Source organism: Toxotes jaculatrix, chromosome 22 (assembly GCF_017976425.1).
Source record: "Toxotes jaculatrix isolate fToxJac2 chromosome 22, fToxJac2.pri, whole genome shotgun sequence".
NCBI lineage: Eukaryota > Metazoa > Chordata > Actinopteri > Toxotidae > Toxotes > Toxotes jaculatrix.
Genome location: NC_054415.1, coordinates 16,341,362 through 16,367,729, shown reverse-complemented (window position 1 = coordinate 16,367,729; position 26,368 = coordinate 16,341,362). Strand labels below are relative to the sequence as shown.

The 26,368-nt window shown below is 42.7% G+C and overlaps 2 protein-coding genes across 10 annotated transcripts in view; both read left to right on the top strand.

Annotated features, from left to right (window-relative positions):
- The first annotated feature begins 1,748 nt into the window (after positions 1 to 1,748).
- LOC121176273 lies at positions 1,749 to 12,023 on the top strand. Of its 3 annotated transcripts, none has more exons than XM_041030311.1 (5): positions 1,749 to 2,083; positions 5,720 to 6,988; positions 7,397 to 10,876; positions 10,996 to 11,058; positions 11,155 to 12,023. In XM_041030311.1, the coding sequence occupies exons 2-5, from the start codon at positions 5,767 to 5,769 to the stop codon at positions 11,205 to 11,207; spliced, it is 4,818 nt and encodes a 1,605-aa protein (XP_040886245.1). In that variant the 5' UTR covers positions 1,749 to 2,083; positions 5,720 to 5,766; the 3' UTR covers positions 11,208 to 12,023. The 3 variants fall into 3 exon arrangements, with proteins under 3 accessions (XP_040886245.1, XP_040886244.1, XP_040886243.1); XM_041030310.1 differs by having other exon boundaries at positions 5,720 to 7,009; XM_041030309.1 differs by having other exon boundaries at positions 5,720 to 10,876.
- Positions 12,024 to 13,723: 1,700 nt separating this feature from the next.
- Positions 13,724 to 26,368, top strand: part of dennd5b (DENN/MADD domain containing 5B) — a 52,981-nt gene continuing 40,336 nt past the window's right edge. For all 7 annotated transcript variants that reach the window (XM_041030004.1, XM_041030003.1, XM_041030002.1 and 4 more), the window contains exon 1: positions 13,724 to 14,079. In XM_041030004.1, the coding sequence (XP_040885938.1) occupies positions 13,968 to 14,079 (112 nt within the window). In that variant the 5' untranslated portion in view covers positions 13,724 to 13,967. The remainder of the gene's footprint in view (positions 14,080 to 26,368) is intronic.

The following is a 26,368-nucleotide window of genomic DNA, read 5'->3' as shown; positions in this document are numbered from 1 at the left end:
TTGTATTTAATTTTTGGTTTATATATAATTGCATATTGGTCCAAAAATTAAGTGAATGTGTGCAATGGAAAAATAAATGAAATATAGTTTCCTTGTTTAGCTTGCAAAAATCACAATTATAATCTATATCCAATTTAAATCTTTCTAAAACATCTTTGACAGGATAAATTTGATGTATAATCTTAAAACATACTTCCTTCATTTTATTATTAATGCAATACTTCTTGAGAATTCCACAAGCTTTTTCCCAGTGTAAATCATCCATCATAGAAAGATTGATTCATTGAAAGATTGCTGTATCACCTGCCAATTGACAAATTTTGAACTCTTTACCCACTGCATTTATTCCTAGAAAGGGAGATTTCTTAACATGAGAAGCCATTATTTGGGTAACTAACAGAAATAAGAAAGGAGATACTGGACAGCCTTGTCTAATACCACGTAGTATATTGAATCTTTCTGATGTACCCTGTCTTAATTTTACTGAGCTGCTACAATTGTTATATAATGTCTGAATAGCTTTTTGAAAATATTCTCCAAACCCAAAAAAAGAAATGGCTTTAAACATTTGTTTCTAAAGCTTTGTAAAAAATCAATAAATAAAATAAAACTTTCATCAGGTATTAGGTTATTATAATCTATCATATCCAGTATCAGGCGAATATTGTTACTAATATGTCTCTTCTGCATAAAACCAGATTGTTCTTCATCTAGTATTTGATGTAAACCTTGTTTTAGTCTTTTAGCAAAAATTAAGGCAAATAGTTTACCACTGTCCTTCCCTGCTGCCTCCTCCTCCACACACTCCAGCAGATGCGTCAGACGTCCCCAAATACCGCTCAGCGCGCTCTATTAAATCTGTAAGTACTTTTTTTAAAATCAGTCACCTGTCAACAGCTCTGATCCGTCTGTACCGGCGTTGTTTTCTAAGTTACATATTTGTATCACCCTTTTTTTTTCTTCTGTGATGCGGGGGGGGGCTCTCGGGGTGGTTGAGACCACTTGATAAACCATACTTGGCTGTAAGGGGCAAGTTAGTTACCCAAAAGCACACATCCTACAAGACTGCCTTTGGGTCTCCAGCATCTAGCACTAATTCAGCAAGACCGAAAATAAAATAACTACAAAAAGAAAGAAAGAAAGAAAGATCCTCTTTCTCCAGCGAAATTTAACACTCTTTCTTTAACCACATTACAAAAATATAAAAAAAGAAAATACAATACCTTATTCAAAATGCCTTGTACCATTCAAAATGCCAGTGCCTTATACCATCTCTCTGGAAAGCCCCTCGCTTGCCTCCCTTGTACTTCCTGTAAATGCAAATAAGTTTCCAGCTCAGACCGACAAACTCAGAGTCTGCAAGACTTAATATGAGCTGTGGGTGTTGGAAATGAGTGTAACCACAGAGACATGATGTAACCTGAAATAATACATAGAGCCACAGTTACACTCTGTGAACATGCATTCATAAACGCGTGTGAAATCATTATCAATGTGGAATCATGTTTGCATGTACTTTGATGATTAATTACTGATTAAATAATTCAATTAAATTATTTTCCAGAATATTCCTGTAACTAAGCCATATATGAGCTAGTACATAAGTAAAACTTGCCTCATTTTAAGAGTAAACATATCTGAGTAGTCTTCCTGTGGTCTTTTCCAATTCGAGACACGCCTTCCAAAAAAAAAAAGCCACGAATCAGAGCTCACGCTGAAAGTCATATGAATCGCTCCGGTCGCATGTCTCCCTTCTCACATAGCTCCGAAACTCCCGAGGAACCTGCATTCGGTGGCAGCGGCTTAAAAACGACTTCAGCGGGATTGTTATATCGTTGAGGAAAAGTTTTATTATTTTCTCTCGCCCCCGCCCCCTTTTGCTTCTCTTGCTTCGGACACATGAACGTATTACGGATAACGGATTTCTTTCGGTCGTCCGGACTGAAGTTTTACGGTGTGGAAATTCACCGCCGGAAAAATATCGGAGGACCTTAAACTTTTTTTTTTTTTTTTTTTCGGTGGAAAACTTTTTGGAGTGTAAGAGGAGTGCGTTAAACGCGTTAAGGTGAAATATAGCGATTCGGTAAGTCACGTGTTGGAGTGGGTGAAGAAACATCGACTTTTTGTATTTGGAATGATTTTATTTTTTATTTTTAATGAACTTTGGGGATTATAAACGGTAAAACGAACTCATTACACACAGTAGGAGGGCACGTCGCGAGCATAATCCTTTCGCTCCAGTTTAACTTCCTCAGAATCGTTTGCCTTATAACCTATTGACGTAATCGTTACGGTAACGGAGACGGAACCCGTAGGACGTATGGTGGAGGTTTGTCGGGGTGCCGTCTTAGATGCTGGGTGTCTTCCGGGCGGAGAGAGAGTTATTGGATTAATTTATTGATTTGGAATGTTAGGTATCTGTGTGTCATGTAAACTGCCTGCACTCTACTTTCTATGCAGTAGCGTAATATTTGTAGGTTGTGTCACTTCTTTTGTTTTAAAAAGCAATTGTAGTAAACAGTTTTTAAAATTGGGTTATAACGTGGTTTGGAAATAATGGTATATTCTATGCAGTGGGCAGACGCCCGGGCACAGTAGTACACAGCAGTGTCTTCAGGCTGCACATTTAGAGTCGCTGTGCTGCTGAAAGAGTCTAAGTCAGGGGTGTCCAAACTGTTCCACAAAGGGCCGTGTGGCTGCAAAGTTTTTGTTTCAACCAATCAAGAGCACTCAGTTTGACCAATCAAGACTGAGATCAGTTGATTAAATGAGTCCAGTCTGGTGTGCTGCTGCTTGTTTGGAACAAAAAACCTGCAGCCACACGGCCCGTCATGGAACAGTTTGGACACCTCTGGTCTAAGTCAATGCTGAACTTGTTCTTCTTCTTGAATCCACTGTATGGAGGAGGCTTTTCAAAGCTAAAGTTGATCAAGTCGTACCTGAGGTCAACCATGTCTCCATGTCTCAGGAACAGCTCACTGTCGTTGCTGTCATCAGTATCAGTCACTCAATAGGGGAGCAGATTTCGTATGATGGGGGGGGGGGGGCGCTCAGAGGGGGTCTCAACCAGGGAGTAATTCAATGTAGAACTGCCACTGATTCTATGGCAGAACCCTAATGACCAGTGGGCAAGAGCTGACACCATTAAGTTTTAAGTTTAAGGTGGATGTAGAAGATACCTAGAAGATCATGAGGACATGCTGTCATATCCAGGAACTTTAGTGCAGAATGCATGTGTATGGTCTGCTTCATTTATGTATCCTCCAATATGCGTGGTCTGATCCCCTCGTATCTTCTGCAATGTGTGTAATCTTTTTGTGTGCTCTGGAATGTGTAAATCTCCCTCCTGTTTGCCACTGGGTCTGCCGTTGCTGTTCTGTTTGTCACTCTGTACTGCTTCACACACTGCTCCTCATAGTTTTAGTACTCTGATAGCACTGTTATGAGGAGATGTCTGGAGGATGTTGTCAGTGTATCTAACACTAGGAAAAGAATAGTGTATGTAACACTAGAAAGTTGGAAAGTTTCTTAAAAATTAGTCAACAGCACCTCAGATTCTATTAAAAACTAGGTGTGGGCAATATGAGTAGATTGTGGTTGGCATGAGATAGGAGGAGACACCAGTATAAATCCTGCTAAAAACGAGAAAAAAAGATAAGTTTGACGCAAGTCAAATCACACCAACCAGGCAAAGGGATGAGAAAGGGGCATGCGGAGTTAAGCCCAGATATGTCCTTGAACCTGAGCACAGCCTACAGTTTAAAAAGTGATGCACAGTTGGTAAAATTCAGTTGTTCCTGCAGGACGGCTCGGGCTTTGGACTTCATGTTGAAGAATAGAGCTCTTTGGACTCAACTTCTCTGGACTCCAGTGTTTTGATTAGACTTTACTATTTTCCTTAAAGGAAGAGTTGAATACTTAGAAACTTTTTAGAAGAAAAAGACTTAGAGAATAGAGAGTGAGGTGTGGAGACTTAGACTCCGTTTTCAACTGGCCCTTGACTGGGTCTACAGCCTGGTCAGAAAATCCACGTCAGAACAGTCGAGAGTTTTTAGAAAAACGGGTATACATATAAAACAGGTATATAGGTGTAAACCATACCAGAAGGAGGTACAGAAATTGGTATAAATGAACAAGTGTTATACAGTGTTAGTGCTTGTTCTTTTATCCCATTCTGTGCACCTTCTTTTAGAGTGGCTTCGTCCATCCCCTTTTTAAAAAAAAAAAAAAAAAAAAAAATATCTTGATCACTCCTGGCAATAATGGTGTCTCCTCATGGTCTTCTAGGTTCGCATTCATCCATCGTAACCATGCCATTGTTCGACCAAAAAATTTTTTTGCTTGAGATTTTCGAATTTTCCCACCTTAGGTTGGGAATGAAACCTAAGGTGGGTATCCTTGATCCATGATCAGTATCTGGGCGATACGTGGCTCCAGTTACTCCAAGGACCACGTGTGTGTGGTTTTTTTTTTCTTCTTCTAGACCCACAATGGTGGAACGAACTTTTTAAAAAAGCACTTAAGATTTAATTTTAACAGCATGCTTTTAGCTGTTTATTTGAGAGCAATGCTCCTCCAGCTTATTGATGGCATTTGAAACCTTGTTCCTTTTCAGTTGGAATGCATTTACTTGAACGTTTAAAGTATCTGCCAAATGAATGGAATGAAATGGCTCAAACTACCCAAGAAGTAATATCAGGAAGTATTTTGGGTTGACACGGCAGGACAACCTGACAAATTTGCATGAGCTATTGCATTAAAATGCCGCCATCACAGGTTTTGACTCGCGTAATGTGCAGACGGACACCAACACAAACACACGGTTTTCATGTGTTTCTTTTAATGACAGCAACAGAGCTACTCCAGTTGCTACTCACAGGAGAGTGAGTGTTGCCATCTTCACCACCCTGTGAGTGATTTAAAAAAGTGCAGTTATTTTTGTCTGCGTTTCAGGTGGTTGACGCAACATATTTTCCAACTTGTGCTCTCTGTCCGCTGGTGAGAGCATGTTCACCTGTGCACACGTGAGAACTGTAAACGTGCAACTTTCAAATTAAGTTGAGAGAGTCAGGATGATCCTTGGGCTTGTTTACAACAACCCGTTTCATGCCTGTTTTCATTGTAGTGGTGTTACATTTTTGCAAAAAAAAAAGGACAGAGATTAGCTAACACACAGTGTGTTAGCTAATCTGTGTCCATAACCTGGAGCTACCCATGACCCAAATATTTAAGAATTGGTAAGATTTAGGTCACAGGTCCCAGGCCCTATGGCGAACTGGGACAAATCTCATGTCCTGTTTGGTTGGAGATTACAGGTCAGTAATGGGAGAGGCAACAGTGGAAAAAGTAGCATTGATTAACATTTAGTTTTATATTTATGCTGTGAATTTTTACATTAGTATATGTAAATCTATAGAGCTCCACACTAAGGAGGAGGTGGGTAGACTTGGGCAAAGAGAGAGTACACAAGACTTGCACCATACCACCTCCCACACCACTGACCAGCTCTCAAGAACTGTTTGACTGACAGTTTGGCTGTTGGCTCTCAGGTTTTCTCTTTAACGTGAAGATGAAGAGGTGATTTTAAATAATCTGGTTGATAACCTGCTTTTCTTCCAGTGAAATGAAAGTGAATATGGAATATGACTTCAGAGATCAAGTGGTGAAGGACAACATGACTTTCTCTTCCCCTTTCTAATTTTCCTTTTTTGTTTCCTAGACCTGAGAAGCACTTAGCTGAAGTCATCGCTTCAAAGCTTGCTCTTCATGCAATGTGATCGGGATGTCCATGCAACCACGGAGGAGCCTGCATTCCAACACCAGGGGAATGTTGATGCACTTTGCGTCACATCAGGGCAACAATGTAGCACCTCTAACTGTGGTTCACCGTGCCAATGGAATACAAATCAATATGGTAGCCACTCAGTATCCAGAGGAGCTCAGAGTGGTTTATGGTCCAGCTCAGAGGCAGCAAGACCAAATTTCCAGGAACTCTACCACCAACAGAAGTCACTGGCAAGCACAGCAAGCACTGGATCCCAGCATTCAGAACCCATGGACAATACATATACGCCTTTGAACAGTCTTCACCAGTTAAGCAGAATAGTGAATACTGACTTTCATTCATTGGTGCATGTCAGTGTACGACGAAGCAATTCTTTGAAAACATCTGCTAATAAAAGCTGCGTGAGACAATCTGTCTATAACAGAGGACACCAAAGGGAATATTCCGAGCGAAGCTTTAGTGGACATTTCCTGAAAGAGTCAAATTTGAACACTAATACCAGACTGCAGGAAAGACAACATCAGTGTTCTTCTGTGAGCAAGCAGAAGACACCTTACCCACTGCTTTATACCTTACTGACAGAAAACTGTCCAAGTTCCAAATTCATCACCATCCCTTCTTCTTCTTCCTCAGTGGAAACTAATGCCAGCATTGAACTCTCTAACACTAGTACTTATGATAGGCACTGCAAGAATCAGCAAATGAAGAGTTCACTAGATGCTCTAAGCTGTGAACAGACTAGAACACGAAACCCAAATCATTCAAGAGTAAATAGTTCCACCCCCCATCAGCAGCAGGTAACATCTTCCTCTCTCAGAGGTCAGCCGTCCACAGACAAAGTTTCGCTAGCTGGAGAAATGCAGCCGCCAACAAATCAACAAATAGAGGACTTTATTGCGAAAAGGGTTGAGTATTTCAAAAAGGTTTTAACTCAGAAAGAGGGAAACTATGGCTACTCAAACTCCAACAATAAGTGGAATTTTTGCACTAACGACTCCACTCTCCAGTCTGACTGCAGCGTGCCAACGTCCAACAGCAGTACAGATCTTTCTGCAACTTTGGCCTCTGACAAAGAATACTTTGAAGGACCAAGTGTTGGCTCGTCTGAGCAGTGGACTGCTGCAGTTGGACAAGCACTTCAAGATGGCCGTTCAAAGGACAGCATAGCAAATGATGAGTTAACTCCCACGTCTAAAGAGAAAGGTGATTGGACCCATTTGACAGGTACATTAGCCACTGCTGTAGAAAACTCACATAATGCTCCTAAAAATGAGTCAGAGAATAGTAAATCTGTAGATTTGGAGTTGCCAGTAAAAACACACTTGGAAGTAACTATGCCCACAATTGGTGATGGCAAACTTGTTCATTCAGACTACTGTGAAATTGATAAAACATTTGCTGGTAGCAATGATGGTTTCCGTAGTAAATGGTGTGATAAGTACTTACAGAATGGCATAACTGCTCTTAATTATTCATTAACTGCACTGAAGGAGCTGATTGCTAGTCTTGAGGAAGTAGAGACCATTGCAGAGTTGGAGAACTTTTCTAAAGTCACCCTGCAAAAGTTTTGGAATGGGGATATCGATAACCTTCGTCTCTTTACATCCACAGAATATCCACAAATAATGGCGAATGTGGCAGCCACTTGCACAAAGAATGAAGATGAGAATCCAGTGGTTCTCAAAGCAGTGTCTGAAATGACTTTGGATACACTGACTGAGAATCAGCCCCCAAGTTTAATGCTCAGATGCAGCTCACCACTTGGAGAATATAAGTCCCTTTGTTGGGATATCAACAAGAATTTGGATGAAATGGACCAAGTTCCCAATGTTTTTCGGGCTCTCAAAAACACGACAGAGAAGGAAAAAGGATATAAAGGCCTGAAGCCAGTGGAGGCAGTAGGGCTGGACAGTGTAGAAGGTGTGAATGGCATCTTGGAGGATTTTCGAACCAAGTCAAGTTCAGTGGTAAATGGAAATTCCAAGCTAAATTCATCAATTGATCAGACTCATAATGTAATATCAGTACCTACAAACCAAAGCGAGCAGCTGTGGAGCCAAACAAGTCATGAGGGTGCAATGGAAGATGCAGATTCCCCACATTTGCAAACTGACTTAAGCCTTTCACTTTCTGAAAGCAAAGTCAAAGCACCGCCCTTACTGCCTGAAAGCAAGGGCGAGGATGCCCACTCTGTGAAAATTGTGAAAGATCCGCAATATGAAGACATTTCAGGTGATGAAGACACATCACCGCCATTGGCAAACCTCCCAAACAAAGAGCATGAGGACTTAAGATCCACACCATGTTTTGAGGATCCCCAGTATGAAGATATAAGTGAAGATGAAAATCCACAAATAGAGAGTTTGGATTTGGAGACCCCTTCACTTACACAAGTAGCTGAGCCCAACAATGAGCGGTCATTATTAGAAAATGTAGGCTGTGAACAAGTGCAGGGTCAGGCTCAGGTGAAGACAGAAAACATTTCAGATGAGAAACTCATACCAAAGAAAGAGGTTACACCAAAGACAGGGACACTGGATACAGCAAAACAATACTCTTGTCCACATTTTGGTGAAACCAATTATGGCTTTGACCAACTGTTAGGTCCTAAATGTGACAGTGAGAGATATCTGGAATTTCAAACAGACCATCCTGTTTCATGTGATCCCTCTGTTTCAGAAAGTGGACTTGAGACTCTTTCAGAGGATGGGCATGAGACAGACGATGAAATAGATGATGACTGGATAGTCATACCTATAAGCATGTCTGGCCTTAAATTTGAACCAGAAGATGACGCCCAGGACGTCTCAGAAAAGGCTGTTCCAGTTGATGGTGAAACCGTAGACAAAGAAAGACAGGGTGATGGAAATCCAGCACACTGTTATGTTATGAATGAGTTGTATTGTGCAGCTCCAAAACCAGTACCAGCTTCTGCATCTTCTGAGATAGAGGTGTTTGACACAGTTCAGAGCTTTCTACAAGCAAAAGCTATGCAATTCGGGATGAGTTTTGATGCGGTGCCAGGCAGGAGCACACCTGAACATGAAATGGACTCTGAGGGAGAACCACATATGCCTCAGAGAAAAGCAGTGTCTTACTCTGAGCCTGAAGACAGCTGTGAAACTGAAGACAGTTGTGATTACTCATCCACGTCAGAACGCAACTTTTTGACAGTGCCCTGGGAGTTGTTAGCACCACTGTCTTCAGAGACAGAGGATTCTGAAAAAGAGAGTGAATGTAATGAGGCTACAGATGTGCAAAAAGGTCAAACCGGGAGCCAGAAGAAGTTGGGCTGTTTGCAGAAACTGAGAGAGATAATGGAAACCAAAGCTGCCTCGAAGCACATCCAAGCCAAGACCAGCAGACAACAGATTCCCAAAAAGCAAGATATAATAACCCTTGATTCTGACACGGAGGATGAAAGTGACCAAAACTACAAAAAGAGGGCAAAAAGGAAGAGATCATTCACCTCATGCTCAGAGGAAAGTAGAGATGCCCCATTTTGTCATGAAAGAGGACATCCACCTGAAACTGTTGATAGTCTGTATAGATCTGAAAAAGAAAAGCTTCAAAACAAGAGACCACCACCTGCAGACTCGCTGTCACCTCGGCGTCAGTCTAAACTTTATGACAAACAGTTTGAAGAAGAGATGCAGGAGGTATTCCCTAACCTGCCACACAGTACAGAAAGTGGTTGGCGGCAGACTGAAACCAAACCTGGCTCCGAGGATGTTCAACAAAAGACTGACAGCAAAGATATCTCAACAGAAAGTATAATAATCCTTGACTCTGACACAGAGAATGACAATGACCAAAACTACATAGAGGCAAGTAGAGGAAAAACATTCTCTTCAGGTTTAGTGGATGGCAGCAATGCACTGTTGCAACAACAACAAAAGAGACACACATTGGAAACTGTGGATGGTGAGTATGGAACTGCTAAAGGGGATCTCCAAGAGGCAAGATCTTCTGCGGACTCATCAGTACCACAGCACCGGTCTGAGCTTCGTGGTGCACAGGAAGTGATGCAGGAAGCACGCCCGAAGCAAGTTCCTCATAAGACCAGCAGTCACACAACTTCAAATAGAAGAAACATTTTCCATGATTTTGACAAAGACATTAAAAATAACATTCGGATCAGCAAAAAGAAAGCAGTGATGGAGAGAACAGTCTCATCAGTTTCAAAAGACAATGACTTGCCAGAGAAGCAGCCCAAGTCCATGTACAGGGAGGCAGACAAGTCTTCAAGTCCTAAACTTGTCATTCCTCGCCTTTTTGTCAAGAAGTCGTCTCAACCCAACGATCGCTTGGAACTTTTAAAAGACTCTAAGGTCCACAGGCGAAGTAAAGATGAAAGTCCTGCACCAAAGACTCCCAAAGCATCCAGCAAAAAGATGGGCTCCTGTCAAAAGAATAAAAGGCATTTGTATAGAAACAAACAAGGACAGTTTGTGTCCAAACCAAAACCTGCAGATGATGGACTCTCTGTGACAAGGAACAAGGTTCAAGCCAACATAACAAAACCAAGACCAATTTTAAGACAGCTTTCATTGCCCAGCCTGGAAGGCCCATCCACCTCCACCAGTAGCTTGACTTCCAATGGTGGGCAGCTTCCTGAAGCCAGACAAAGTTCAGCCTCCTCAAGAGGTTTGTCCCAGTCTGAAGAAACCACTGCTTTATCTAGTCTTTCTAAAACGATGCAGAACACATTGGTTCCGAGACATTTGCCTTCATACAGACTAAAGCGTTCTCACTCCTACAGCAACCCCTCTCCATTAGATCAGACTTATACTGCCACAAAAGTCCCATCATCCTACTCAAATATGGCAAAGGAACAAGTGACCAAAGACTGGCACAACAGCTTTGTCCCAACTAGGAGAGACAGGAAAGCTACGATGCAAAGGGAGGAGGCTTTGAAAACCGCAAATTATGAGTCAAGGAGGGAGGCAAGGCCAGGACACAGTCACCGGGACAGGGCACCTAGACGGAGGCACAGATCCCACGAGTTTGCAGCTCCTCTGCTAAAGAGGACCAAGTTTGAAGCCATCCAGCACACAAAGGCCATGAATCATAAGACCATACGGCAACAAAGTGCGTTCTATTTACATCTTCAAGTAAATTCATTCTTTCAGTAAATTCATATGGTAGTCAAATCAAACACTTATTTTCAAAGTGTGTAATTGTTTTTCTAACCCTCATTCTTACCATAGGATACTCTGTAGGTGAAGGTTACAAGTGGTCAGAGAAGCCGCGAGTTGCAAGGCCAACAAAAGGTGACAACGATACATTTGGTTTGCTCTTTGTATAATAAAAAAAAACTTCACATCAATCTTTTTTTCTTCTCATTATCTGCTGTTTTTCTGTAACAGATTCCATCAGGGAGAGGAAGAGGTATCAATCCCCGCAAAGACCTTACCAGTGAGATGGAAGTGCCGCTGTCTACGACTCATGTTGCAAATTGTTGATCACTGTTGTTGTTGTAGCTGAGTCTGTCTTTGATTTTTCCCAAAGCATTTCTGTGCATTACAATAACAGTGTATGTTATACCTTTATTATAAAACTAAATCTTGTGTATTCTGTATTTTAACTGTATGCATTTTACCAGCTACCTCAAAATGAAGTTCTTCTTTAAGTTGAATGTTTTTTGCTGTAAATACTTGAAATATTTTAATCCTTTTTTCATTCTCGTTTATATGGTTTGTATCCTTCATTTTTAATTCATTTTTTTATAAACTGACACTGACACGTTTGAAAACTTGTATGTTATTGCATGATTTCAAAGGAGAATATAACTTAGTAAATGTTCATGTGAAAATGTCTTTAGTGGCTTTTCTTTTGCATTTCTGTTTTGGCCTGTGTTCTTCTGATTCACCACTAGAGGGCGATGTTGCAGCATAAATTGCACATTAAATTTGTCTGCATTTTAAATGACACATCCGTGTATTAAAACATACAGCGAAGTATAATCTGTCATATTCTGTCCTCTGATTAGGAACAGAAACAGCTTTAGCTATATTTCTGCTTTCACCATGATTACATGTTTAACTGGCGAAAGTAACATTGTGATAGCACTGAAATGGTGTCAATCAGTGATATCCTGTCACCTCAACTGTGAGCACTTGGTCAGTCCATTAGTCTGAGGGATTTTTTTTGTAATGGCTGTAAACTATGATGAAAAGTAAATAAAACCTTCTTGTTTTTGTTCCAGGCGGGGGTCTAGGCAGCAAAGCTGTGGTAACCTTATTGTTTTTAGTTCCAATTCTTATTATTAATCCATTTTTTCCCCATTTAAAGTGTTTGTGCAGCAAAAGTCGTAAGACCTAGCCACATGAAACTTCATGACATGGCCCCAAAACATGAGGTGCTGTACCCACAGGTGATGCTATAACAATCAAGTTTACCTCTTGGTTCATGTCTCAAGGATGGTGTGTGGTCTAGTCTTTCCAGGTCTTGGCTACAACCACCAGACCACTCATTCCAAAACTTGACTGAGATCATCTATGGACTCAGTTAAACTTAGTAAATAAATTTCAATGCTTTAATCTGATTTGATTTTACAAGCCAATGAATGTTCATCAAAATGTCATAAGTACAGTACACATATCTTGCCAATTGCATTATATAAATGGACCACTAGGGGGCACTATAAAGCTACAAATTGCTTGTCTTTCGTTGACAAATGATCAGAAAAAAGTTCAAATGTGGTTCAATGGTGTTGATCATTTCAGCAGGGTGGATGATGCTAACACAACCTGAACTTTGTCCATGTGACTGCACGTCATCAGTCTCTGTAACCACTAGTTAACATTATGCTCATACTCTGCACATACATGAGGTAGAGTTTATATTGGAAAGTTAATTAGTCAACACAACAAATTATGTGCTGAGATGCCTCATATACACTCAAGTCTTTTTTCAAATTGGAGGCAACTTTATTGAGTATTTTTTGGCTGTCGAGTCATTTGGAGCAGGAAGGTCTGGACAGCAGCACTGCAGTGGTGTGTTCACCTGCTAAACATCGCTGAAACAGATGCAAAACACCCACCTGTTACTTCCTTCGCTTGCAGCTGTTAAGTACCTGAAACTGAAACCCAACAGCTTTTTCACGTGTTGTGGCCCGGTTGTGCTCGGCTTTTAGAACACAGCTACCATTCCAGGCGCAATCATCTGGATTTATAGCTGATAGGCTGTCTACATGAATGTGGATGGATTTGCTGCCTCTTGACTAAAGTGATATTACTTTAATTTCAGGGCAACCACAGGCTTCCTTTTGGTAAACCTACCAACTCACTGACTTACATGGGTGTAGATGTGGTTCTGGACTTTGTTGAGGAGCTACAGCCCAGCAGTGGTAGGTAGCTGTAGTGGAGTAATAGATACAGACAGGTGAGCTGCAGGCTTACAGGTGAGGTCTGATGTCACAAACGGTGTGAGCTGCAGGCTCTCAGGTAAGCTCTGACACCTGAACGCACAGCTGCAAGTATTTACACTTCAATAAACTCTTATCAGGAGTGTTTATTGAAGTGTGCGAAAGATTATTAGGGTCACATGTTAAAAAATAATTATACAATTTACAAAAAAATGAATTCTGTGTTTAAAGTCAGAATTCTGACCCTTTCCCCCTAGAATTCTGAGATTAAAGCTAGAATGATTTTGAACTCTAATTCTAATTCTATGGCCCTAATCCTCTTCCGTAGAAGTGCAAGTGATAAAGTAAAGACTCAGTCAGGAAAACGGGAGGAAGTACATTCAATATAATTAGTTATATTATTTCAAAAAAGAAACAAGTGTGTTGTCTTTGTTCCAATACACCGAATAGACCGAATGGAGGAGGGTATATTTGAATATCCCGCCCTGCCGAGCGGCTCCTCCTCGCTCCACCGAGGCGGAGATTCACCGCGGTGTCCGCTCCAGAGCAGTCAGTCGTGTGTTGGGAAGCTCCGCGGACACGGTTCATGGGACAAGAAAGCAAACTCTCCCTGAAAAAAAAGCTTTCAAAAGCAACTTAAGTATATAACGAGGATTTTTTTTTTTTTAATTAAAGCGAGGACTCGACTCAGAAGAGTAGTTTCGTTAAATCAAGCATTTTATCCAGTTTTAGCTTCTTTTTTTTCGCCCTCCCGCTCCCGGAGATGTGTCTCGTGGAGAACTAGGAGCGGACAGGGCTGCACACGAAGCCGGGATGAGTGGGAGCTCGTCCGCGGTGTCCGGCGCGGCGCCCTGCCGCTTCGCCCACTACTTCGTTATCTGTGGGATAGACACAGAAACTGGACTGGAACCGGACGAGTTAGCAGGTACGAGCTTTTAATTTATCACTTATTGGTTTGGAGTTTTTTTTTTTTTAACTTAAAAGTGAAGAAAAGAAGAACCTAAACAGTCGTCCACACTACACAATACATTTCGGGAATGTTAACCAAAAAATATCCCTCCTCCATTATGTAGCTAATAGCATTATTTCAACTAAGCAAATCACTTTATTAAATCTTGATATAAACCACAAAAACAGCAAGGAAAGCAGCAAAAGCGGACAAATTGTAAATGCTGTTATTTAAACTCATTATCATAAGTGCCACAAAGACATTAGAAAACCCCCCAAACACCTGATAAATGGTTTAAACTCTGCTTTATAAAAACCAGTTATTCTGTCACCAAGCTTGTTGACACCTCTGCCCAGGACACCGGTGTCATTTAAGGTGGATGAGGTTCTTGTGTGTTGAGTGTCTTGTCTTGAGTGTTAACAGAGTGAAAAATCAGCAGCACCTTTTTTTTTTTTTTTTTCTTCGAAAGGTTATAATCTGATTTAAGCTTCCTGTGCTCTGCTATACTGCTGAGAGGTACACTTTTCTTTTATCATGTGTTGTTTAAGTCTTGCATTTGAGGCAGCAGACAGGAGTGTGGGTAAAAGTTGGCGGTGCCAGGGGGGGAACAGAGAGCAGTTTCTTGCTCCAGCACTGTCTGGACCTTTGATTTAATACGTGGATGTCTGATAGAGGGAATTCTGTTCCTGAGTTGATACATATTTCTTCTTTCCTGTCATCCTCCTTACTGCTCAAAGCATAGCCTCTTTTATCAGCGTCTCCTCTGTGGCTCTGTTTGGACCTGGCACGAATGCACATCTTGGGTGATCCAATCTCACAGCGGACTAGCTCCACTTTTGGCAGTGGCCTGGGCTGCACATGGCAATGTACTTTTATCAGTGTGTAACGCTGACTTTGTCTACAGTGTCTGAAAATTTCTAAAAAAAAGCCCATAAAGATATTTCACAAGCGCGTCAGACATCTTTTGGTTTTGCCTGGAACTTGCCAAGGAATAAACCCAGTCTGTATGTTGGTTTGATTTCTTCTTCTTCTTTTAATTTCCAGCAGACTAAAGAGCAGGAAATGCATTGCTTCCACCCGCTGGGTAAAAACAACAACATATTCTGTCTTTGCAAACAGATTTGATGCATGTAGAAGTGCTTCAAATCTGGGTTTATTTGCGGCCAGTACAGCTGTGGAGGGTTTCATGCTATGTTGCTGAGGCATTACATCACAGTCAGATTGGTAGCTTCTGTCTGTGCAACTGAGGCTCTGGGCCAAAGTTCAGAATAGTAAAGTCTAGTATGTTTAACAGACTAGTAAGTGTGTGAGAGAGAGAGAGAGAGAGAGAGAGAGAGAGAGAGAGCTGTGATTCCACATTTCTGCTCTGATCAAGCTCCTGAAAAAAATATGCTAACGGTTGTTTTATTTTGATGATGCGTTTCTCAGAGTTCATTTGTGGTTTTGAGCGTTGGATACTGTTATTTGTCTCTGAGTGTTCTGTCAGTTTAAAAGGACCGTGTGTGTGTGTGTGTGTGTGTGTGTGTGTGTGTTGCCCTCAGGCTATATCAAGTCTGATAAGCTTCCACCATACTGACTAGGCCAGGTAGTAGACCAGACTGTGGTCAAAATAAAATCCAAAGCCGGGGCTTCCTGCTCTTTTTTTTTTGTAAACATACAATGACAATAATTCAATTCTCAAATAATCAGCTATCAGAATAGTTGCTGGCATGTGTCTACATGTGCTTTTCTGCATTTTAATTGGTGTAGCTTCACCCAGAATCCTTTGGTGCTACTGGTGTGAAATCTATCGCCTTTTTTTCTTTTTTTTTCAATAGCAGGAATCATGAGATTAAAAACATTAAAGATGTATATACCTCCATGTTATCAAGGTTTTGACTCTTAGCCTATAGTCTGCAAATGTTCTGAGAAAGATGAAAAGAATGGATGAGAGTTTTTGTCTGAATGTGGAATGTTATATAGCTCACTTGGTAGAGCAGGCGCCCCATAAGCTGAGGTTATAGTCCTCCCTGCAGCAGCCTGGGGTTCGTTTCCATCCTATGGCCCTGTATGTCTAAAGTTGTTTGTAGTTTCAGAGGCTGGTTGTTAACCAAGAGCAGAGGGGTTAATGGGGGAAATTAGTGCAACAAGAATTAGCCGATTAATTGATTGGCAACTCTTTTGATTATCATTCATTCTTATTCTCTGGCTTTAGCTAATGCTACCGTGTTTGATGCCACCATGCTGCCTTTGGTGCCCCAGAAACCTCAAATTTTATTTATTTATTTTATTATTATTGTCATTGTCAAGCACATGCAGTGTCTCAACACCCCCACGTCGTCTTGTACCCTGAGTTGGAGGAAGCCATAATTGCAGTGGCCCCCACATTAAGCAGCACTCTTGCTTATTTTTAGGCTGTGATTCCCCTCCTCCCTGCTGCTCTTTGTGTGGCAGTGCAGCCTTACTTTCCCTTGCCTCAGCCCATTGTTCTGCTCCGGGTGCCAGACTTCCTGCAGACCTGCCCTCAGGCTCCGTCATGGTTTACAGTGTCTTCTCCCTCTGGCTCTGTTGGTGTGTCTGCTCTCCACAAGACCATGTTGTATTTAATTCCTTTTATTTCGACTCATGGCCCCGTTATACGCTCACTGAGCCACTTTATTAGGAACACCTGTACTATGAAGCAGCATTTGGGGCTAATGGGCTAACTTCAGGTTTAAGCCTGGATTTTCTGGGTTACGATGGTGGTTCATGGTTCTGATGATGTTGCTTGTAATTAACACTCCAGCCTCTTTCACATGAACATGCTTGCAGACACAATGATAAACCTAGAGTTAACAGAGCAAGTTGATAACCAGCTTCATAATACAGGTAGTCCAGGACAGCCAGGGTTCGAATTAATGAAGCCAGGTAACCAGCAGATATCCTGGATATGTTGAACTTGCTTCGTAGTACAGGTTTCTGCTTATTCGTCCAATAAACCACTGGTTATATATACAGTATATGCTGTGTGCTGCTTTATACTCTGAAAGTGATGCTATATTATTTATAGGTCATATACACAGGAAGGGGGCTGGATGCTCCTCTGAAAGCAGTAGATGCTCGGTTTCAGTTTTCACATGTTCAGCTCTGTCAGGTGTTTGACTCTCTTGGGATTTCATGTCCGTTTCGAAAAGCCAAGACCCGAGAGCCACTTTCAGGTCTAACGGCAAAAACACCTTCCCTCCTCCTCTTCGTCTTCTTCCTTTCCCTCCTTTCTGCACTCCTTCTCTCGTCCTTTCATGTCCTTCACGCCTCTCACACAGCAGCGACCTTCTTTGCTTTGGTCTCTCTGGATCACACTGGCTTTTGTCAGCCTTCTGTCATGGGTTTAGCCACTGAGCGTAACCCAGGTGTGAATAAGGTTATAATCACCTCAGGGAGAAGTGGCTGGGTTTGTGTGAGTCCTAGGAAGCAGTGGGATTACAACCACCTCCGGTTCTTAGCCAGGCGCCAACAACTCCCTTTAGACCAGTAACAGTTTCCTCTCTTGCTACAAGTTTCAACACATCTATTTCAAGGTGAATGTCTTTTGTAGCAGCTGTACTTCAGGGTACACTTTGATTTAAAAACTCATCATACGTGAACATGGCTTCTCTTATTCCCTTGGTAAACTGAGATTTAAAAATTTGGTTGAAGGTGTAGCTTGTAGCTTGCAAATGGGAGGCGTCTGCTACTTAAATGCATCTTATGGTTTTATTCAGATATTGTAGGATGCTAATGGAAAGAGGCACAACGCTAGCAGGCTGTATCACAGACAAACTTTTAAACTTAATTTGTTGTCAAAGCCTTTGTGTTTTGTGGAACCACTGTGCACCTCATAAACCAGGTTATGGCCGATTTTCTCCGGTTAGCTTATCTGTCAAGTAAACAAGAAACATGGTTTCTATAATGAGAACAGAGGATAAGAGAAACTGGATTTCCCCCAGGTAGATTTCTCTTGGAGACTACAGATTTCTCCGCCATGTACTCAGGCCAGTATTCAGTTCTTTAATTGGCTTTTTACGACCATGCATCCGCATGACAAAAGACTGCAGGCAGGGAAGGTAACAGCAGAGCTGCTGGATGAAAGGAAAGGTCATTACATGGAAGGATGCATCCTCAAATTTAAAATCATGTTAATGAACAAGGGAAAAAAATAAGAAAGCCTTGTTTTCAGATTTAAGGTCAGGCTGTGACTGTGCATGGAAATGTGCTCTCTGATTACATGCATAAATCTGACTACACACAAGCGTAAAAATGACAGGATGTTAAGCTGGGACTCTGGTTTAATTCCTGTTTTCTCTTGAGGTTCACTTGACTTGGTGTCATGAGATGAATGTAATAAATTCCTAACCCCCCCAAAACACCTGTATGCAGCTTGCCAGCCGGTGTAATGTAAACAGCATGAGATATTTGATGCAGAACTTATTGCTTCAGTGGGCCAGTCTAACCCCGTTCATCTGGCTCTTAATATTCAGTTAGCTCTAAGAGCTCCCTTGCTGCTGTTGGAAGCTGGTTTTAAAATACGAGTGGACCTCAGAGGTGCGCATGGGACAGCGCAGCAGAGGGAGTGTCCTCCGCCTGCAGCATGACACAAAGGGATTTCAGTGCCCGAAGCTCCCCTCTGGCTCGGGCCATCTGTCTGCACTCAGACCAGCCTGGGAGTCAGTCAGGAACAAAGGCAGCATGCTAACATGTTGCCCACTGGTGTATGCTATCGATGACAGGCCAGGTGGGGGGCTGGGGGGGTAACTATCAACACTGACGCAGGCCCCTGTTGACTTAGCTAACAGTGGTATTCCTGGGTAGTGGATATGTACGATGCTAATAGCTCAGTAAAACAAAGAGCAAACCTCTGGACACTCATTTTAATGTAAAGGATGAACTGAATGATTTCATTTTGTATTGATATTGATGAACTTGAAGCCAATATATGACAATATTGTGAGCTGTATATGTGCCACATCTTGGTTTTTGTTGTTTTTCTATCTGATGAATTCACTTTTGCCACAAACTGTAGCGTCTCTCTCCTTTACTCTTTCTTTCTTTCATGGCTCATCAGTTCCTTCCTCCTCTCTTCACCCTGCAGTGATTTCATCCATCCCTCTGCGTTTTGTCAGCCCCCTGCCCCCCCCACTCGTTGCCTCTCGCTCTATTAGCCCAGCCAGGCTGCTGTTAAGCCTGTTAGAGTAATCCATGTGGACAGCTCCTCCAGGCTACACTGAACACATCGTTGTAATGTTACACACAGCGAGGCCTCACTCACCACTGTCTCAGACTCTACACACATATATCCTTGTCTTACTACATTTGTGGGGACTCGTCATTAACATTATGCATTCTCAAGACCACCAACCATTGAAACTGCAAGCCTAACCCTTTCCTTAACCCTAACTTAAACTCTAACCTGAACCTAAAACCAAGCCTTAACCCTCAAACAGCAATTTAAGCCTGTAAGGTCCAGGATTTTGGTTCTCACAAAACTGTGGGACCACACAAATATGGCAGGTCCTTGGTCATTCAGATGCCATGACACCAAAATCTTTGCTTCCATTGTTAAAAAAAAAAAAAAATCAATCCAGCCAATCAATCGTCTAATCCAATGCCTTGGTGACTCTCCTGGGAAGCCTGACTCTCTCACCTGCCCCCCCCTTGCATGCCTTATTGAATTCAATTAGTTAACTCCACTAACTGGCCATATTACATTGTCCTTTAGCAGACACTCTTATAAGGCTCCAGTAAAATGTGCTTACTTTTCCAAGAAAAAGAATGAGCAGACATTTAGTTAGGTGGTGGGGGGCTCTATTCCCTTTCAGTTACAGCCTTTCAGTAACTACTACACTACACTTTTTAGCTCAGCTCACCAAAGTAGCATGACTACACTTTTTTAGACACCTTTTTAAAGTTGTTTTTTTTGGCCATTGAGAACCAGGGACTCACCATTCTGCTATTTGGTCACCCATGTCCTGCCTTCTTAAATCTTAAATAAAAGTCTCTGGTAGCGTTATGAACACTGGTTAGCTTAGCCACAGGCTAGAAACAGTTTCCAGGTGTTCTGTAGTCTTTGGTGCAAAAACCTGCCCAGCTGAGTGGGAGGAAGGCTGGACTAACAATAGACTTTTGTTGCCTCAGATGCTTTTTGTAGGTCTCTTTTGAAAGACCTGGCAACGCCTTGAACGTGCTTGTCATCTGTCTGACAAGATGCTGAGCGTCAGGGATGTGCAGCCTCTTTCCTCTGGGAGACGCCATGTGCTTCTAGTCAAAGTTCAACACTCTGGGGGGTGGGGGGGGGGGTGGAGTAGTACAGATGATGGATCGTCTGCCTCTGGGAGTCAGCAAGCCCTGGCGACCTCGGAGGACTCTGCGTGCTGTTGCTTACTGGTTGCATCTCTTTTCAAACACCTCCTTGTCTCTGACAGCAAAGTGAGCAGTTGATCTCAGGAGGTGTGGGCGACCCCTCTCTTGGGGTGACCTCTGACCCTGAGCTCCATATGTCCTGTCTCCATGAGAGAGGAAGGGAGACAAAGGAACCGAAGGGGTTGGGGGGGGGGGGGGGGGGGTGTTATTGTTTTGGTTTCTTTGAGGGTCCCGCAGATTGGTTGGAGTTGGACATGACCATGGAAACTCAGCTTCACTGTACTTTACTATCATTTTTTGTGTCTGTGCATAGAGATATGAAGACAGATTGAAATTCAGAGGTGCTTTATTGTTTTATTAGCATGAAAGTTCCAGAAACCAAAGGAAAAAGAGAGAGAGAGAGAGAGAGAGAGAGAGAGAGAGAGAGAGAGAGAGAGTGAGAGTGTGTGTGTGTGTGTGTGTGTGTGTGTGTGTGTGTGTGTGTGTGCGCGTGCGTGCGTGCGTGCAGGCACCCAGGACTAGCTCACTAACTGCCATTTTGAGCAAACTTGGACTTAGACACTGAGAGAGCAGGTGAATCAGATTCTAACCACAAATGAAACATGTGATTAATGAGCCTGCATTCATTTTCATAGATTGCTAAACATAATTCCACAATATGATACCTCCCCAGGGACACACACACATACACACAGTCCACATCAGTCCAACAGCATGGAGCACGGTGTTATGTCAGGCAGGCCGTAAACCTCCTTACATAACTGTGACAGGCCATGCAGCGGTAACTAAGGCCCCTTATGACGGATTAGAGCTGGCGTGGTACAGGGGCGCCCAGCTGCCGACCGACAGGCCGTCACTTCAGTGTGAGACACTCTGGACACACAGAGCGGACACTGGATTATACTGCATACGCACAGCCTGAGCGTTACTCGGCTGAAGTGCTTTTATTTATTATATAATTTCTTTTCAGGCTAATAATCATCAGCTCATGTGTAATCATGTGTTGGACAGAGATTGCTGGGATGTTGTAATGCTGCATGTAAACTGAACTGCCTCCTCTCATGCACAGATCTGTCTGACAAGCTTTATTTTATATAACTACAAGCCTCACATGGAGCTCTTAGCTGTTCCATTGCTAACTTACTAGCTTACATAGCCATATTAATGCAAATCCAACTCAGGCTTAATTTCCAGGATACTATTACTGTTTGTGTTCACACTTGCCTTGTTTGTCCGCACCAAACAAACAACAGCACTGGTTATTCGGTCAATTGCTTGAAACAACCAGGATTTACATTATATACAGTCCTATACAGTCCAGTTGTTGCTGAGGTACGAGTAGCACAAAACCTCTTAGGTAACAGGGAGGAGATTAGGGTGGAGGCTTGGATGCACAAAGCATCTGACCCTGGAGACCATAGTTTGCATCCCATCTCCTACCAGCACTCAGTATAGGTTTCTTTTATCCATGATGGCAATCTTCATCTAACCAAGTAGTTCTATCAGCATAAACGTAACCAAATCTGAAGCCTGGGCTAGCTGATATTTTCGGTGTCTGGGGGCCAGTGGAAATTAACAACTTTTAAGTTGATGTCCTGGAAATTCCACATTCCCTCTCTTTTAGCTCTGTTTTTGGTCTCCGCCAATGCCTGAGTTGACAATCACACTAAAAATTTCACGGTCCTACATTTAAAATCTCCGTCAACTTTTTTTCCCTTGATTCTACATTTCTGCTCAATCAGGACCTTTTTTCGTACCTTTTTAGCCGAGCGCACGTTTATACTTTAATTGGAATTGTCAATAGATTTGATTCACTGATATACACTATCTCTTCTAATGGTAGCACAGCAATTTAGGGTTTCCACAACTGGGAAACAGGCGTGCAGAGCAACTCAGCAGTAGAAATAAGCTTCTCCTGAGATGTTTAGAACATTCCACAGTAACTAATCACCCAGAAGCCAGTCAGTTAACTGGTTTTATATGGTATTTAAGTATTTTCGGTCACTGAATATTACAGACCTGTTACTGAATGCAGCTGGGGAAGAAAATGGTGCACTTACATTATATAGCGCTTTGCTAGTCTAATGGACCACTCAAAGCACTTTATACTACACACCTTCCACCCATACACACACACACACACACACTCTCTTGCACACTGATTGTGCAACCATTGGGGTTCAGTATCTTGCCCAAGGACACTTTGACATGCAGACCGAATGAGGTGGGGATCGAGCCTCCGACCTTCTGATCAGTGGATGACAGCCAGCGCGTGTCTGTATGAAGATATTTAGTTGGCTGTTCATGTCTGTTTGCTCTGTGTAAAGGAAGAAAAGATGAAAGAAGTGTGTTGTGTTCGTGCATGTGCGCTTTTACGACCAGGTTAATTGGACTATGATCTCCCTCTGATTGAGTTCCAGCTCATCCACTGACCTCTGGTATGTGTGATAAGGCTGAGTAAACAAAGTACGCCCACCATCTGATAAGCTAGTCCGTGTCATATTCTGTCCCCATCTCTTGATTCATTTGTTTGAAGCTAAGAGAATGATTGAATTATCTTTCTTGCCTTTGTAGTGGCCTCTGGTGTGTGATATCATCCTTTCACTCTCCTTACAGCGTGTCTTTCCATCTTCACCACACAGGAAGTGCACGCCATGAAGCCGAACACCAAGTATGACTGCACAGGAGAGTGAATATAGCGAATCAAAGCAGTGATGCGTGTGATGAAGCCACGTAGCCGTGACCTCCCTCTGCTGCAGCAGAAGCACCCAGTATGAAAGGTTCCCCGGGCGGTCTGTAGATACCTGCCGGAGGCCGCCCAGCATAGGCTAACAGCTCCACACACTAACACACACTGCCAGCAGCCATAACTGTACAAAGGGTAATGCTGTTACAGTGACAGGTGCAAAGGAGAGCTAATCGCTAAACGCTACAACATGCCACCAACGATTCATTTATTTTTATTTTATTTTTCCTGTCTATGGGAACAACATACAACTGCAGTTTTGTTCTTTGTACATTGCTGAATCTATGACCAGAATGTGTTCATGAAACAGACAAGATCTCCAAATACCACGTCTTCCCCCATGAATTCACTCTGTTTTGTGTGTGTGTGTGTGATTTAGCCTGGGTCACATTCACTCCTGGCCCAAACAAAGCCCTCTCCCCTCCTCTCAAAACAGCATCAGGTTACGTAAGTGGGACATCGGTGGACTTGTCCAGGCAGATTAGAGAGAGAGAGAGACTCTGCAGCTATTTCTGAACCGGTGGCTTGGATTGTTTATCCCGACAGAGTGAAGGGTCAAACGTGACAGGACAGCAGACATGAGAAATCTGACAGGAGCAAAGACTGATGGGAAGAGTAGGTCCTCTAATGGTTGGGGGTGGGGGGGCTAATATATATGTATATACACACATATGTTAAATGTGTATATACATATATATATTTACAATAGTCAATATGATGATTTACATTTACATCCTAGTTTGTAGTCAGACACACAGAAACATCACTGTCTTCCTGTGGTTGAGGTGGTTCAGTCTTTCGGCCGTGATCTTTCCGTCGTCTTCATCTTTTACTCTTTTGCTGTCAGCATGTGGAATGATGGGACATCCTCTCCTCCCGGCGTCTTCCTTTCTCTTCCTCATCTCTCCGTTCGCATTATGTCAGCTGTCCCTGCCTGAAGGCCGCAGTGCGGGGGACATTTAGCTGCCCTCGCTGTCCTGTTCATCCTGAGGACACTTTAAACAAACATGTCTCTGTTTGTCACGCTCTGTCTTTTACTCTCAGTCATTATTTATCCAACTTCAGACCCCCTCGCTGCCCTCTGGGAGCTGGGGGGGGCGGGTTACCCATTATGAAACATCACCACCACTATTGCCTGCTGTTTATCAGCCCCCCTCCCAGCCCCCCCCCCCCCCCCCCCCCCCCATACACTCATGTGGCCCTGTATGGTGAGCTGAGGAAGTTGGGGGGGGGCTGCTTGGCGGCAATGTAATTAACATGCGCCTGGGTTCATATGGAATGATGTAACCTCCATTAACAGGGGCCCTTTCTAGCCTTTTCCTTGTGGCGCAGGATGCCCAGGAGTTGCCATGGAGACGAAAGCATTTACGCAGGAAGAATAATTTCACCGCAGTGGATCTCACCCTCACCCTCTCTCCATCTGATTATCACGCTGTCGTACGTAACTCTTTCGTTGTAAGTAAGGCTTTTTCAGGGCTTCTTCTTATTTTCTGTGAAGCCTGTGTGTGCATCTTGCTGAGCAGAGGTGGGAAAGCCAGTCATATAAGTACAGTCAGGTAGCCTGACAGAGCTGGAAAGCATTCAGCACTGCATGCTCAAAGGTGAAGGATAAAATTGGGATGGTATTTTTTTTTCCCAGTGTGGCTGAATGTTAGAATTCAGTTGGTTTGGGGTTGTGTAATTGTTGGGGCTGCGACTAAGGTGTGTGGAGTGTAGACCAAACCAGAAGAGGTTCTGGATTTAGGCTTTAAAGAGCTGGTTTAGGAGCATACAGTGAAGAGATAACATGTTTATCCTGTACAAGGAGTGACACTAATGAGGAGCAGGGAAAAACACAAGAGGAGTGGTCAAACTACATCCTAAAAGAACTTCACGTTGTACAGTAAAGTGTGCGACAAGTGAAGGGGCTGTAAGGTTCACTCTCTGTAGTTGTGTTGTGGTGATTGTGGAGTTACACTGTTGTGGTATCAGCTTTAAAAGTGCAGCCTTGTTCCCATCCTGAGCGATGAAACGTCAGCTCAGCCGAGTCCACAGCTCTTGCTTTCCCTTGTCCCAACAGTCCTGTTTGTATTCCCCCACACTCATTTCCTCTCAGCCTCCTGTCCTTTGTCTCTCTCCCACCTCGCCTCATCGCCCGTCTCAGTGTCACAGCGAGGCTTTCTGCGTCTCTGATCCGTCTCTCTCTGTGGATTTCACCATCTTTTCATGTGATGCTTGTTACACTCCTCCTCCATCTTCTATTCATTCAGACAGCTGATGGTGCTCTCGTCGCCCCTGCCGACAAAGATCATGCTTTCATCCCTGTCTCTGCAGTGAGACGTTTCAGAAAGTTACAGAGGAATTTTGCTTTTCTTTGACCATAATGCAACATTCATATGACAAGGTGCAACAAAAGAGACCCCCTTCGACCATAGATTCTCAAGAATTCAAATAATACAGAAAAAGAAAACTGCTTCAGTAGTTTCTACAGTGTTAAGCTGCTATCAACAAAAGGACTGGACTGTTTTGGGAATATTCGCAATCTGCAAATTTTTGCCCTTAACAGCCAATGGGATTACTCCTTCTGTAAAGGAGGGGCTTGCCCCATATATATATATATACATACACACACATACATACATATATATATATATAAACAGAGCGAGATAGTGAGATATATAGATAGATATAGATAGATATAGATGTATATGTATATGTCTTTTCTCTCAGCAAAGGGTGACTCACATCTCCGTCACCACCTCACCTCGTCATAACCATGTAACCACACAGCTGCTTTGAGAACAGCTTCCATTGGTTCACACACACACACACACACACACACACAGCCCAGACAGCTACTTCCTGCCTGTGTTTATAGTGGACAGTGTGTGAGAATAAATACTCATTTACTGCAACAGTTAAAATGAATAACAAGAACAAAATATTGAGCATAGACAGGGTTATTCAGAGTTAATTCACTGTATCCCATTGAAAGAGTATGTATTATAATAAGGCTTAAACCTGTTGAATGTCAGTTTGCAGCAGTTTTTATCCAACTTTGAGTATATTTAAGGGGAAAACTGGTGGAGAAGATCAGGATCAGGCCTGGGCAGGTTAGAGGAGTGATTAGTTGGTGTGTGTGAGGTTGCAGCCAGCCCACTGGCAGCCGGATGACACTGTTGTGTC